The sequence below is a fragment of the Colossoma macropomum genome, unplaced genomic scaffold, assembly GCF_904425465.1.
Source record: "Colossoma macropomum unplaced genomic scaffold, Colossoma_macropomum, whole genome shotgun sequence".
NCBI lineage: Eukaryota > Metazoa > Chordata > Actinopteri > Characiformes > Serrasalmidae > Colossoma > Colossoma macropomum.
In genome coordinates, this window is record NW_023494807.1 from 29,963,231 (window position 1) to 29,978,908 (window position 15,678).

Below are 15,678 nucleotides of genomic sequence, written 5' to 3' on the forward strand. Positions count from 1 at the left end.
CAACAGCTAATCCCGGACGGCGCCCCCTTCAGCGCAGGAGTCCCAAAGAGGGCGGGGCTTTTGACTACAAACTTGAACTCTTCTCTATTGAGAGGCTCTTGATGGAAACAAACTACAATCATTTCTTTTTTTTTTTCTTTTTTTCCCTCCCCACCCCTCTGTATTACTCCTTGTGGCAAGTGTCCACTTGAAAAGAAATAAAAAATAAAAAAAAACACAGTTGAGGGGAAATGAAAAATGAAATGCTTAAACGCGTTAACGGCGTCCCGCTGTCATTTATGATGTAGTTTAAGATAAAAATTCCTTAAAAAAAAAGTACCAACCAGCGCTGCTCTTAAATGTAGATTTATATGCAACATATGACACATTAGCATATAAAATGTCATATATGATGTTCTGGAGGCATGAATGCAATCATGCCGTTATGTTTATAACGCCAGATCAAACACGCAGCGCTTACGTAGGGATATTTTTGTGTGTTTTTGGCGAAAGGTTGGTGTTATTTTTAACTTTGAGGAGGAAGAGGCTGATGAGCGTAGTATTTACTGACTTCTCTTAATGACGGATGGATTTTGAGGGGTTTATATATTATTTCCCCTCCTTTTTGCCTCCTGTTTACTCCGTTGGTGGGCGGCAGTGAGCAGGATGGTAGGGGATGGACTTTTGACCTTTTGACCCCTTTTTTGCTGCTGGGAGGAGGGGTCCACATGCTTCCTTTAAGCCATCCCTGTCCCGCTGCCTTCCCCGAGTTTCTGCGTTTTACCTCTTCAGTCTCCGAACTGTCGGGGCCTCGTCTCCTAACGGCCTCCGAGCGAGTCTGCAGTGGATTTTTAAGAGAAATCGTAATTAAAACTTGAAGAGTTAGAGAATAAAAAAATTCAACTTGATGAAATGACAGTAATGATCCTAAAAGCCTTTTCTACTTGCAAAGTGGAAACACATTTCAGGAGCGTTCTGTACATATATATTAAAAGTGTTTTGTTTTTGTTTTTGTTTGTTTTTGTTTTTTTTCCTTTTTTTTCCTTTTTCAAAAAAAAAAACTAAAGAAATATCTGACGTTAATGCCATGTATTTTTTTCCAACAGAAGTGGCAGATTTCCCTGTATTTAAGATTTTTCTTCCAGACGGTGAGAGGTGCTTAATAATCCATTGATTACAGTTTTATTGAAAAAAAATGTAAATATTTTTTTGCTTTCTTTATTATTTAAGGATTAAATGCTTCTTTCACATCTGAAACTGGAAACGCTGGGGGGGAAAAAAAGAACATTTGAAAAATAAAAGACTATCAAGTTGCTAAGCGGAGTGTGTTTTGAGAATGTGGTGTGTGGACTGACGGTATTTACAGCTCGATTCACTTTTTAGAGGATAATTCCACCCATTTTTCAAAATTTCTGACACATTACATGGAGGTGATGGGAACCGGACGTCCACCTCTAAAAGCTCCACTGCCTGATGTCTGAGACACTGTATTATGGTTTTAGTTTTGAGATTTGTTTTAGCCTGAAGGTTTTTTTTTTTAAAGGGTCCTTATCTGCCCCCCACCCCCCTTGCATTTGTCTGATTTTTATGAACCAAAATAATTAATTTCTACATGACTAATTTCCAAACTTTTTTCCAACACTCCTTATACTTTAAGTCCACCTCCTTGTTTCTACACTCATTGTCCATTTTATCAGCTCCACTGACCATATAGGTGCACTTTGTAGTTCTACAGTTACAGACTGTAGTCCATCTGTTTCTCTGCATACTTTGTTACCCTGTGCTTCGATGGTCAGGACCCCCACAGAGCAGCTATTATTTGGGTGGTGGGTCATTCTCAGTACTGCAGTAACCCGGACGTGGTGCTGGTCTGAGTGGATCAGACACAGCACTGCTGCTACACAGAATAGTCCAAAGAAAAGCAATCTACAATGAATCATTTCCCACTGTGCCGCTGTGAATGACTATACATTCTAAACCACTGAACTAAGGAGAAATTTTGAAAAATTGGTGGGATATCTCCTTAAATACGCTGATATGTAATAGTCCAAAAAAAGTGGCAAATCATTCTACTCACTGTTTCTGTAGGCCTAAAATGGAGTCTGATGGCAGGTGTTAAAATGTTTCTTTGAAAAATGAAAGTTTCATGTTTTTTCCATTAATTTTTTAAGTACTATGTAAAAAATCAAAATTGTTCTTTCCCTGCCTGTACATTGAAATTTTGCTGCAGAATATTTTGTGATGTCACACATTTACACACATCCTCCTATTTAGCCTACAGCAGTTAAGCCCCACCCACTCACACTGAAGTTAGGGAGTCTCAGTTCAGATTGCTGTTGAATGAGGGCTCCTACAGGCAGGCCGATCCGAACAGAGCTGGTTTACGGTCGGATCCGTCTTAAAGGCTGTTTAATTCTAAGGGATAAAGAGAGTTTAAATTATCGTGTTCAATGAATTATGATTGTTTTTGTCACATAAAACAGCACAAATGTTAAGAGGAGTTCAGGGGGATAAATAAAATAGAATATAATTGTGGATTATGGGCTCTTTAAATTGAAACCTCAGTAGTTTAAGATGAAAATCATTATTATCTGTCTGTCTGGCTAAATGTAGCGTGACAGTAAGGTTTCTCATAATCTCGAATCAGTGAGCTGTTATCATCACTGGAACCTGGGCAGGTATTTCTGGTGCTTGCTGTTCACTCACTGGAACGTCAGCACCTTCAGCTCATTCTTCATTCTTCCTTTAGCTCCAGTTGTTATTGACGACCGTTCCAGAGCCCCTGAATACAACCTGAAATAACTCGTCCCAGGAAGAAGATGAATGCATGAGTCATCCTCGCACTGAAGCCGTTGAAAGCAACAGTGTGGTTTTTCTCCACCATGCCCTGAAAATTCACTGACCTATTTTCAGGGACACTGACAGTTAATGCACCAGATACGACACGCTTTACTGGTTCTTCAAGTGTCAAAAAATGTTTGCTGTTGTTTCCATATGAACTGCAGGACTAACCGATATTGCCTCAGCATGTTCAGTGATTAGGCATAGTGTGTATAATAACTGGCCAATCTTTTAGAAACACCTACCTTGTGCTTCTGCTAACTGGCCACTTTATTAGAAACACCAACCTTGTATTTCCACTCACTGGCCACTTTATTGGAAACACCTGCCTTGTGCTTCCACTCACTGGCCACTTCATTTGAAACGCCTACCTTGTGCTCCCAATCACTGGCCACTTTATTGGAAACACCTACCTTGTGCTTCTACTAACTGGCCACTTTATTGGAAACACCTACCTTGTGCTTCCCCTAACTGGCCATTTTATTGGAAACACCTACCTTGTACTTCCACTCACTGGTCACTTTATTAGAAACACCGACCTTGTGCTTCTGCTAACTGGTCACTTTATTAGAAACACCCACCTTGTACTTCCACTCACTGGCCACTTTGTTGGAAACACTGACCTTGTGCTTCCACTAACTGGCCACTTTGTTGGAAACACTGACCTTGTGCTTCCACTAACTGGCCACTTTATTTAAAACACCTACCTTGTGCTTCCCCTAACTGGCCATTTTATTGGAAACACCTTGTACCTTCACTCACTGGCCATTTTATTGGAAACACCTACCTTGTGCTTCCACTCACTGGCCACTTTATTAGAAACGCTGACCTTGTGCTCCTGCTAACTGGCCACTTTATTAGAAACATCTACCTTGTTCTTCCACTAACTTGCCACTTTATTGGAAACACCTACCTTGTGTTTCCACTCAGGCAGTGTATATTTCAGGCTAATTCAGTATCTGCCTGATATGAAAAATAAATGTTAATACTAATAATCATCAACATTGGTGTAATAAGTAAACTAATATTAGTTTTAGTACCAGTTTACCAGTTGGAAATCTATTTTAGCCTGTAAGTCTGTTGTGCTCATTAGTAAGAATCCATGGCTTTTCTCCAATCCATTTTAAGGAAGGACCTATTTTTACTAGTGTGAATTGTGTTTTAACATTTGCAGATTAAATGAAATAAAATTAAACCAGTTGAAATCTCTCATTATATTTTATATTTATATATTTAAATTCTTGCATGTGTACATTTAGTTGTTTGCTTATGTGTGTAACTTTGAGAACAGTAGTAAAAAAAAATCCTTACCTGAAAAACGTTCGCTTTGAAATCAGAATTTTTCCATATCAGATTTCATCTTTCATCTGTAAACATCTTTATACGTTCAAGTTGAATTTCTGTTACGAAAGAATTAAAAGAGGATTCCATTGTTTTTTTTTTTCCAAATGCCTGCATCATAAACTGGTTAAGAGCGGTTTGGTGTGAAACGCTCTGTTCTAGAGAAACTTACCGAGTCAGAACCGTTCCCAGTGGTGGTGATAGGAACCAGACGTCCACCTCTAAAAGCTCCCTCACAGAAAGTTCCTACATGAAATGGTTATGAATTCACTGCCTGATGTCTGAGACCCTGTTTAACGACAGTTTTCAGATGGTTTTGGCCTCAAAATCCATTCATGGTGGAGGGATACATAATATGCAGGGTATTGTGAGGCAAAATAGTCCTCAAAGAAAACTTACTTTTTTCAGATTTTCCATCATCAACTTTCCATATAAACCCAGAAGACTTGTGTAGGTTCACTGGTGGTTTTGGATAGTAAATAAAATGTCTATATCTGTGTTGTAGTCACGCATCACCACCACTGTAAAGACGTCTGAACCATTTCACACCTAACCACTCCGAATGGGCTTTGTCTCCGTCCCACTAAAATTTGCAGGAGAATTTTGAAAAATCGGTGGAATTCCCCTTTAAAAGCTAGCCTTTGTGAAGGGAAAGTGGCTCGTGTCGCTTTAAGAAGCAGAGAGCGCACAGGTGGGTCCTCAGCAGGAGGAGGAGGAGGAGGAGGAGGAGGAAGGGTGGGGGGGGTAAATGGGGCTCATTGAGGGGGGTCAGATAGAGGCATAGAGGAGCCGCAGCATCTCTTCTTCCCTCGTGCTGGAAAACGGTGCACTTTGATGCATCGAGGACTCGTTTTTAAGGGCCTTTCGACTGATGCTCTCATCTGTGTGCGATGCTTTTGACCGCCTTCCCCCAGCTGCATGTAATAAAGGTACGCGGCATCGTTCGGTATCGCTTTGTTTTCTTCGTTTATTTATTTATCTGTTGTTCCTTTGGCGCGTGCATATGTGCCGCGGCCGTCACGACGCTGATCAGCATCTCCTTATCAATAGCGTTCAGTGTTGTCTGGCTGAGTCAGTGCGCCATTGCATGCATGCGTGTATGTGTGTTTGGAAGGAAGGATGGATGGATGGATGGATGTGCGCGTGAAAGGGGTTTGTAGCCTGTTGCCAGGATGGAAACTGCTCGTGCTGCAGTGGTTGCTATGATAGACTCCAACCCGCCCCCCGCCACCACCACCACCACCACCATGATTCTCAGTCTTTGCTGCGAAGCTGAAGTCAGCTTCTGACTCGAATTTCCCCGTTCCACCTTAAATGTACATCTAACTGCCGCTCCATTTAAGGTGGAACGGGGGGGAACTTAAGTCTCGTGTCTTCGCTGTGCTTCTTGTCCATAAAGTCTCACAGGCTCGCGCTAGCTGATGGGCCTGCGCGCGCGCTTATCACCCAGCGCGAGCCTGCAAGAATGCAACATGCCACTCGATGCACGTCTTATTGAAGCCCTGAGCGTTTTTCTCGGGATAAAATCGCTTTGCTTTGGCCTGCTGTCGTCCAGCTAGATTGCACTGCAGGTTCTAGCGCCTAATTAAGGCAGATCCACCCGAAGCACCACATGCTAGAACGTGCGGATCCCTCATGCTGTTGCATTGCTAAAGGAACTTAACGATGTTGTTTTTTTTGGAGGGCAGATGTTTCAGGGGTTACCTGTTGCTATAACGACTGACCACAAGACGTTCACTGCGCTGATTGGTTGCTGCGAGCGCAGGTGGCTCTGTAGATTCATTTTAATGCGATGTTACTGCGTTTCTGTGGCCTAAACGTTTTGTTATTGGGCCTCTGATCACAGATCGGATGGGTTGAGTCTGATTTACAGGGTGCATTTCTGCAGCATCTGCAGCTTCACTGCATGCAGCAGCTGTTTAGTGTCATGAGCTGCATGATTATGCTGGGGGTTAAATATGCATTTTGTAGCTGTCATTTATAGCCTGGCGTTCTTATTTGCGTTCTCAGTGGCATCTTACAACATGCAAGGTCATTGGAAGTGACCGTATATCAGGGATACTGGGGACTGTATTCAAAATAGACTGATTGTTTTTTAATTAAACTGACTTTATCGTCAGTAGTTTTACTTGTAAACAGTGTGGCTGACCATCATACTAACAAACTAGGGTGATCACTGGTTGTCATATTTACTGTATTAGTATTAGAGTGATCTGATTTATTTAAATCAGGTCACAATAGTTTTGTACCATAATCAGAATCACTTTGCATTAATTTAAGATCATATAAGGCAATGACAGATTAAATAAAAAAGATAATTATCAAAGAAACAAGTATGTTACACACACATGTAATCAGACTTGGTGAGTCACACGTGTGGCGTGTATGTAACACACTAAACAAACCAGACAAGCACACAGACTGTTAACAAATATCTCTCTAAAAGGCAAATAAAATAAAAATATAATAAACAGAATAGAGTCATAAAGGGCCAGTGAGAAACGAGCTAAAGAGTTGTGTGAGTGTGGGTATGCAGATATGAATATCTGTACATATGTATGTCTGGGTAGACGTGTAATAACTATTATATCGCTGCTGTAGGAGCAAAACCTCGCATCTCCGTTTATGATGTCGTTTTTCAGTTTTATCATAATTTGAAAAGGACTGTTGCCCTTTAGATTGTATATAAGTTGCATGGTTACTTGACTAAAAGTCTAATTACATTGACCTGCATTAGGAGTGAAGGATGTAACCAATGTAAATTTTTACCTGAGTACTTAGAATATATTGATTAATTGACAGCTGTAAAACAAACAAATATAAAAATTTAGTCTGATTCACCATTAATTCACATTTGATTGACACCTTTTGACTCACCACTGATTCAGCAGTGATTCACCACTCATTTACTGTTCACTTATTATTGATCTGCTATTAGTTTGCCTTTGATTCACGGTTGATTCACAATTGATCTACTACTGATCTGCTATGAATTAATTATTGATTCACCTAATTCGCTATAAATCCATAATTAATCCGCTATTAATTTACCATTGATTTGCTATTACTTAACTGTGGATTTACTGTTGTTTTACTATTGTTTTACCATTAATTCCCCATTGAGTCACAATTGAGTAACCATTGATTCAGTACTGATTCAGTACTGATTCACCACTGATTTACCACTGATTTGCTATTAGCAGTAATGTTAACCAATCAGCACCCAGTAGCAGTAATGCCAACCAGTCAGCTCTCAGTAGCAGTAATGCGCAACCAATCAGCGCTCAGTAACAGTAATGCTAACCAGTCAGCACTCAGTAGCAGTAATGCTTACTAATTAGCACTCAGTAGCAGTAATGCTAACCAGTCAGCACTCAGTAGCAGTAATGCTAACCAATCACCACTCAGTAGCACTAATGCTAACCAATCAGCACTCAGTAGCACTAATGCTAACCATTCAGCACTCAGTAGAAGTAATGCTAAATAATCAGCACTCAGTAGCAGTAATGCTAACTAATCAGCACTCAGTAGCAGTAATGCTAAATAATCAGCTCTCAGTAGCAGTAATGCTAAATAATCAGCACTCAGTAGCAGTAATGCTAAATAATCAGCTCTCAGTAGCAGTAATGCTAACTAATCAGCACTCAGTAGCAGTAATGCTAACTAATCAGCTCTCAGTAGCAGTAATGCTAACTAATCAGCACTCAGTAGCAGTAATGCTAACTAATCAGCACTCAGTAGCAGTAATGCTAACTAATCAGCTCTCAGTAGCAGTAATGCTAACTAATCAGCACTCAGTAGCAGTAATGCTAACTAATCAGCTCTCAGTAGCAGTAATGCTAACTAATCAGCACTCAGTAGCAGTAATGCTAAATAATCAGCTCTCAGTAGCAGTAATGCTAACCAATTTGCACTCAGTAGCAGTAATGCTAACTAATCAGCACTCAGTAGCAGTGCTACAGCTCTGGGTAAAAAGCTGTTAGCATGTCTGGCTGTGCTGGTTTTGACGGCCCAGAATCTTCTACCAGAGGGATGAGATGTCCAGGATGAGGCTAACAATAAAACTGAGTAATAATAAACCATTTAGAGCCCTTTACTGATCCTAAATACTGTACTGAAAGAAAAAAGGATCAACTAGGACAGCTTTAAAAAGAAACCCATGAACTGTAAGGGAGCAGAAGGAGAGTTTAATGTATGCATTATCATCATACGAACTGACCAATCACTTAACTAATCACTGCCTGTTCATAGAGAAGGTAAACATTACCCAGTGAATATTTTTAATTGAGTAATTGGATATTACTAGCCATTCAGCGCTCAATAGAAGTAATGCCAACCAATCAGCACCCAGTTGCAATAATGCTAACCAGTCACCACTCAGTAGCAATAATGCCAACCAATAGCAATAATGCTAACCAGTCAGCACTCAGTAGCAGTAATGCCAAACAATCAGCACCCAGTAGCAGCAATGCTAACCAGTCAGCACTCAGTAGCAGTAATGCCAACCAATCAGCACTCAATAGAACTAATGCCAACCAATCAGTACCCAGTAGCAATAATGCCAACCAATCAGCACTCAATAGCAGCAATGCTAACCAATCAGCACTCAGTAGCAGCAATGCTAACCAATCAGCACTCAGTAGCAGCAATGCTAACATGCTGCTGCTCAAAACCTGTTTGCTGTTGAAAAACAGAAATATTCTGTTAAGTTTTCTCAGATTTTTTAAACTGTAATACTTCCTACATCAAACATCTACTTTCATCTACTTTTAAAACTTTCAAAATTTAAAGGAAGTTCCCCCATAAATGATTAGAAACATTTCAATTTTTTGTTTTTAGCCATGTAGTTTTATCCACCCTCATTCACTGAGGACTCACAGGCCTTTTTTTGCAGTGCTGTTTTGGTTTAGTGCTGCTGTTTCTGCCAGATTACAGATCCACTGTTAAACATCAGCATACAAAGCAAAAACGTTACTCGAATTTCTGTTTGACGCTTTAATTATCCATGTTTAGGGTGGACAATATGAACAGATACAGTCATTAGCTTGATGCTAATATTACATAGGAATTCTCATTGACAGGCTAATGGAAATTAGCATTATGATAGCGAGAGAAATTTGACAAAAAATGCTGTTTATAAAGTCAATTAAAAGCAGTTTCTGGATTAAACATCGCTGTATTTAGCAGTGGAAGGGAACAGCTGGCACATTCATGATTTTATTACTGTATATTTTGCAGGCATCAAATGCAAAGTTTAAAGGGAAACTCCACCAAAATTTCTAAATGTCTGAATGTTTCAATGGTTAAGATGTAAACAGAGTCATTCAGAGCTCCCTCACATTGCATGAAATGGTTATGAAGACGCTGCCTGATATCTCAGACATTGTTTTTATGATAGTTCTGAGAGGTTTTTGGTCTAAAACATATATTTTTAATCCATTTATGACAGAGAGACACATCCAAGGTGTTATAAGGCAATATAGTAAAGTGTTGTAGTCATGGCGACCCCTGGTTCCTATCACCACCACTGTAAAGACATCTGACTTTCTGTCGACATGATAAGAGTGAAAGCACCAGAGTCACCATAAACTGATATCGAATATTATCCAATTAGCTAACTGTAACTAAGCTCACCAGTGGCTCCGTCCATTATGTTTATGTAATTGAGGAGACAAAAATTGTGATCACAAATAAAATGCTATGAATTGTGCAGTCGCAGTCTGTTAACATAGTTCTGTCTGTGTGTTTGACCTCATTTGGATCGTTCAGGCCCGAGCCTGTCTTCCCTCTCCGCCCGCTCGTCCGCACGCCGCTTAAACGTCTGACCCACATACGCTCAGTTAAAGATGACAGCTGCTCGACTCCGGCCTTCGGCTCTGCTCAGTGAGCAGCTTTCGCTGATTAGCTTTAAGGAGCAATCTCGTTAGGACCGCACACCTTTACCGAAAAGGCTGAAGTCAGGCACGTGCAGGCTGAGATAAACCTCCTCAGTGGCTGCTTTCTCCAACCAGGCCTGTGACGGTAACAGAGCACGCTTATTCAGGGAACCCTGTGGAAAACAACCGTGGTGGGGGAGAGCTTTACTTTTTAACTTGCTATCAGTGGCTGTGTTTTCGTCTAAAGAATTTTTTTGCAAAAATTGTTGAAACGCTTCATAAAGTTTGTCAGTGCAGGCTGTGAAAACAGAAATTGTCTGTAATATTGTCTGTAATATTTGTATGAATGTCCACAGAAAATGTTTTCCGTTCAACTTGAGTTTTTAACAGAAGAATTGTTTGTCGATTTCCTGCAGAACCTACATTGGAAAATTTTTATTTGAAGGAAAAATAACACATTTACACGTAAACAGACAGCATGGTGGAGAGGCAGAGCTGCACTGAGGAGGAGAGAAGAGCGATTTTTAAAGATATGCTGCCACTTTTCAACTCCTAAAGAGAGACGAGCAGCCTTTCTAGATAGAAATGCAAAGAGCTCAAACAGCTCTATATGGCAGAAAAACAAGATCTCTTGTACAACGGTTGAGATGGAGAAAATAAGAATAATAATAATAATAATAATACACCGATCAGGCATAACATTATGACCACCTGCTTGTTTCTACACTCTTTGGATCAGATGAGTGGATCAGACACAGCAGTGCTGCTGGAGTTTTTAAACACCTCAGTGTCACTGCTGGACTGAGAATAGTCCACCAACCAAAAATATCCAGCCAACAGCGTCCTGTGGGCAGCGTCCTGTGACCACAGATGAAGGACTAGAGGATGATTAGCTCATACTGTACAACAAGAGATGAGCTATACATCTACAAGGTGGACTGACAGGGTAGGAGTGTCTATTAGAGTGGACAGTGAGTGGACACAGTGTTTAAAAACTCCAGCAGCACTGCTGTGTCTGATCCACTCGTACCAGCACAGCAAACACTAACACACCACCATCTAACACTAACACACACCGTCAGTGTTACTGCAGTGCTGAGAATGATCCACCACCCAAATAGTACCTGCTCTGTGAGGGTCCATGGGGGTCCTGACCAGTGAAGAACAGGGTAAAAGGGGGCTAACAAAGTATCAGAGAAACAGATGGACTACAGTCTGTAACTGTAGAACTACAAAGTGCACCTATATAGGAAGTGGAGCTGATAAAATGGACAATGAGCGTAGAAACATGGAGGTGGTCAGAATGTTGTGCCTGATCGGTGTAAATAGAATGTTCTTGTCAGAAGGTTATGGAGAAGTCAGGAACATAAACTGACGAATTAAATTAGAGATGGAAACAAAATTATTTAAATAAATAATTTAATCAATAAACCAAAGCTTGGGCTAAAGTGACCAGTTTTTGCAGGAAATGATGTCATGTAAAATGTTTTTATCGCTAGAAGTCAGTTTGATGGAAACAAGCTTTTAGGCAGAAAAAACCTATGAAAAATTATTTTATGCATTTTTATTTTATCGCTGGCTTCAAAGTTAGGGACCATAAACTAACCATAAACTAAACAAAATAAATAAATAAATAAACATTTTTCAAGCGCAGTGTTGAAGTTTGTAAAATAAAAGAACATAATAAAAGCACAGTTCATTAAAGGTTGTAAGCTGTCATCTTAAATTTGGCCACAAAACCGTTATTAATCTAGTAATTGAGTAATTGAATCTACTGGATTGAGAATCTCATGTGAACTTTACCGTCTGAGGCTGCTTAGCTTAGCCTGGAGCCGTTTCGTCTGAGGTAATTTGAAACGACCTGATTTGCCTGCTGAACGAGAGCTGAGACGTGGTTTTACTCATTTGTTCTTCCCGAGATGTGAAGTTGTTTTGTCTGAATCTGATGCTGTGATCTGAGTTCTGGTGGATGGTGTCCCAAAATGTACACCGTAATATACAGGGAGCTTTTATAGAACAATCTCATCTGCGTTATAAATGTGGTATTATTGCAGGAGATCACGTCACTCAGCATGTTCAACAGTTCAGTCATGTTTCTGTGTGGGTTTTACTGCCGTCTTGCTGTGCTTTGCATGAAATAAATCAATAAATGAACAGCAGGTTTTTAAACCAGCAGTAAACAAATTATTACAGACACTATGAACTGTTGCCTTGGTAACTTCATTAACTCTTTCCAGGCACAGGCCTATTACAAACTATCAGGGCCTTCTTTACCTAAAAAGAGACTTTCTGACTGTCATGTGACAAAACAGTAACATTTAGTAAGTCCAGGCTTTCAGCGTGGCTGAATGATATTGTGGGAATTCACACTGGAATATTTAAAAAACTTTAAAGGAGTGAAAATTTACCCAAAAAACAATAGTTTTCCCAAATGGAGTTAATTATAACTAATTTAAAAAAGAGTGTTTAGGTAGAGATTTAAAGCAGTAGTTCAGTTTTCACATACAGTACAGTGCAAAAGTTTGAGCCCACCTTTAATTAATTCAATTTCCAGTAAAAACAGCAATAAAGTACAAGTTAATCATTTTTCAGCTTCAGAAAAAAAAACAGTGAACCTTCATTCCAGCTTCCATTCTTTCCAGGAGACTCACTTTCAGTTCCTCAAAGAATCTGCAGACACACCTCCACAGTTCAGTCTTAGAAGCTGGTTGATCATTTTCTGAAGTAATCAAACACATTCAGTGGTATTGAGGTCTGGACTCTGGGGTGGTCAGTCCATTGTTCAGCTTCTTTGTTTGATGTGTCCGTCTCCTTTTCTCAGTGAGGTTCTTCTTGACAGCTACACATCCTTTCAGACCCACAGCGCTGAGTCGTCTTCTCACAGTGGAAGGATGGACAGAAACACCTGTGGATGTTTTCAGATCTGAAGGAGCTTGATTTTCTCCTCTCTCTTAGAGATGAAAGCTTTAAGTGCTGTTTATCTGATGGGGCAGTTTTGGTGTCGACCAGTTCTTCCAGGTGGTTGTTAGGAGCCCCATTGTCTCTGTAGCTTCAATCAGTTTTTGAGCTCCAGTTTTGTAGACTCCTGTTTTTTTCACTTATTTTTCTTTGACTTTCTCCTTCCTTATTCAAGTAGTTTATTTTATCTCTAAGATTATTTTAAGATTAGATATATGTCCTGAAAAATGAATAACTTGGACTTAATGGCTGTTTAAGTAGAAATGAAAAGTGGTCTCTGACTTTTGCACAGTAATGTATAACAATGGCAAGAATACTCCGTCAGAAAATACCAATATTGTTCGTTGTGATGTTGTTTATCCGAAATGATCTTCTAATTAGTAAATTCAGCTCCATAGAAAAGCACTGACCAATTAGAAGGGGGCACTCTGAAGTAGCTGAACATGAGCCTAAGGTCACCATGCCCAACACCAAGCGTGGGCTAGAGGGGTATAAAGCCCCCCAGCATTGGGCTGTGGAGCAGTGGAACAGTGTTCTCTGGACCGATGGAGCTCCATCCAATACCTTTGGGATGAGTTGGAGTGATCCAGAACTGACCATTCAACATGAGTACCTGACCTCACTAATGCTCAATCAAATTCTCACAGCAATGTTCCAACATCTAGAGGACGTTTGACCAAAATAGTTGACTTTTGTTGTATTATAAACCTTGATTGATCAAAAAAAAACACACAGAAAGGGGAATCTGATGCGATGATGTGATTGGTCAGGATGCTCACAGCACACAGTAATGAGCATTATGATTGGTTAGAGAGCTAATTTGCATATTTCAGCCTTCTGAAATATCAGTATTGTAAAGGTCAATGTTGTGATATTGATAAAAAACTCTTTTTCTAATCGCTGTGCCAAGACTAGAGCCTTATTCTGTCACTGTTCAGACGTTTAACCTAAATAGCTGATATTTATAATGAAAACGTGCCGGCAGTTTTTACCAGAGCAGATTTTGACTGGCCTACATCGTAGCTGGCACTCCAGTCGTGCCAATAAGTCAATGAGGTCATTGTGCCCCAACTGTGCTTTAAAAGCTTCTTCATATTGAGGAATTCTAACATTATCTAAAACACTGTGAACTCTGTTTGATTTGTACCCAGTATATTGTGACTATCTGGGGACCCTGAATAGCCCCAGTATGGAACACATGGATACCGTACACTTTCGAGCATCCAGGCTTTGTCTTAGCCATTATATTAGTGGAATTATATTACTACAAACTGCAATATATTGCAAGCGGCCTTGTAGAATATTGCAAATATATTGTGTTTTTGGTTTCAAAACTGCTGCGTTCCAAAGCCTAGACTGCATTTCTCGGCTGCTACATCATAGAAGGCTGTTCCAAAGTGAAGGACCCTTCGTATACAGCAGGGCTGTCAAACTCAACCACTAAAAGGGCCATATTTAAAGATCTCAACAAATTCATGGGCCAAATAATGCCAACATTTTTATTTCATTTTTAATTAAAGTTGTGCTGTAACCCGAACCGGCCATTGTTTATTCAAAATACGCAAAAACTTCACTTGTTGTAGGCTTTGAAATATTACATGAATACTTGAAATATTCAACATTTAAATGTCCCCAGTAGTTCAGTCTTTTAAACCTACCTATTTGCTACCTATTTTACACACCTGGCATCCTTTTCTCTGCTCCATGTTCATTAATGCTTGGGCTCAGTTTCTGAGCCGCTGAGCTGACGTTAAGTGTAAATGCCATTGGTGTGTTTGGTGATATGACTGGTGTGGAATTGTGTAGAATTGAGGTGTAACCGCCATCCCATAGTTTTTGGGAAAGGAGAGTTGGAGCGCGTTATGTCGCAGTGCATTATGAAACGGGCTAATATTAAGAGAAAATTGAAATACGTTTGTGGGCCGTATAGGATTGTGTCGCGGGCCTGATCTGGGCCTGTGTTTGACACATGGGGTATACAGCCTAGATGATTTCAAGGATGCAACTGATGTATCCTTCCAGGCCTTCGGTTACCCACAGTTCTCTGCGCACGAACAACGCGAAGGAAAAAAACCGGCACTAAGAAAATGACGGAAAATGAAGCCATTGGAGCAGAGCTTCATTTTAAATGTCCTTGAATTCGTCTTCGTTACCTTATAAAGTGTAAAATGACTGATTAATTAAATAATTTGTCCATATGTCATATTTTATTTATAAGTATTTGTATATATATGTAGTTTATCGTACTGCATAAGATCATCTCCTCCATTTCCGTGAAGAAATGAAAAAGCAACAAACTCAATGCAGCAGATCCATTTTCTCTCACCAGCTCCCTCATGAGTTCCGCACTGCAATTGCAAGAGGCGGGACCTTTCTGGTGACATCACCACGCAGCCTCGTTAGGGCTGCTTCATTTGTGTGACCAATAGGCTACTAAGGACGAGTCTTCATAGGACAGATCTACCGAGGACCCGCACGACCTCGGCTGCAGCCCAGGCTTTGGAACGCAGCGAACATTTGTTGTTGTCCACTCAGATTGCACTGCTGGTTCTAAAGCTTAATAAAAACTGATCCACCCAAAGCACCACATGCTAGAACATGCTCATCCTTGCAGTTTAGCACTGCTAAAGGAACTTAATTATTGTTTTTTTGAGGGCAGCAGGGCCAGATGTTTCAGGGGTAA

The 15,678-nt window shown here is 40.2% G+C and overlaps 1 protein-coding gene across 4 annotated transcripts in view; it reads left to right on the forward strand.

The window, feature by feature from the left end:
* Positions 1 to 1,295, forward strand: part of eif4g1a (eukaryotic translation initiation factor 4 gamma, 1a) — a 63,224-nt gene extending 61,929 nt beyond the window's left edge. For 3 of the 4 annotated variants that reach the window (XM_036555798.1, XM_036555796.1, XM_036555799.1), the window contains one exon: positions 1 to 10. This exon is cut by the window's left edge and continues 172 nt beyond it. In XM_036555798.1, the coding sequence (XP_036411691.1) occupies positions 1 to 10 (10 nt within the window). The other variant, XM_036555797.1, reaches the window with a different exon arrangement.
* Positions 1,296 to 15,678: the final 14,383 nt, after the last annotated feature.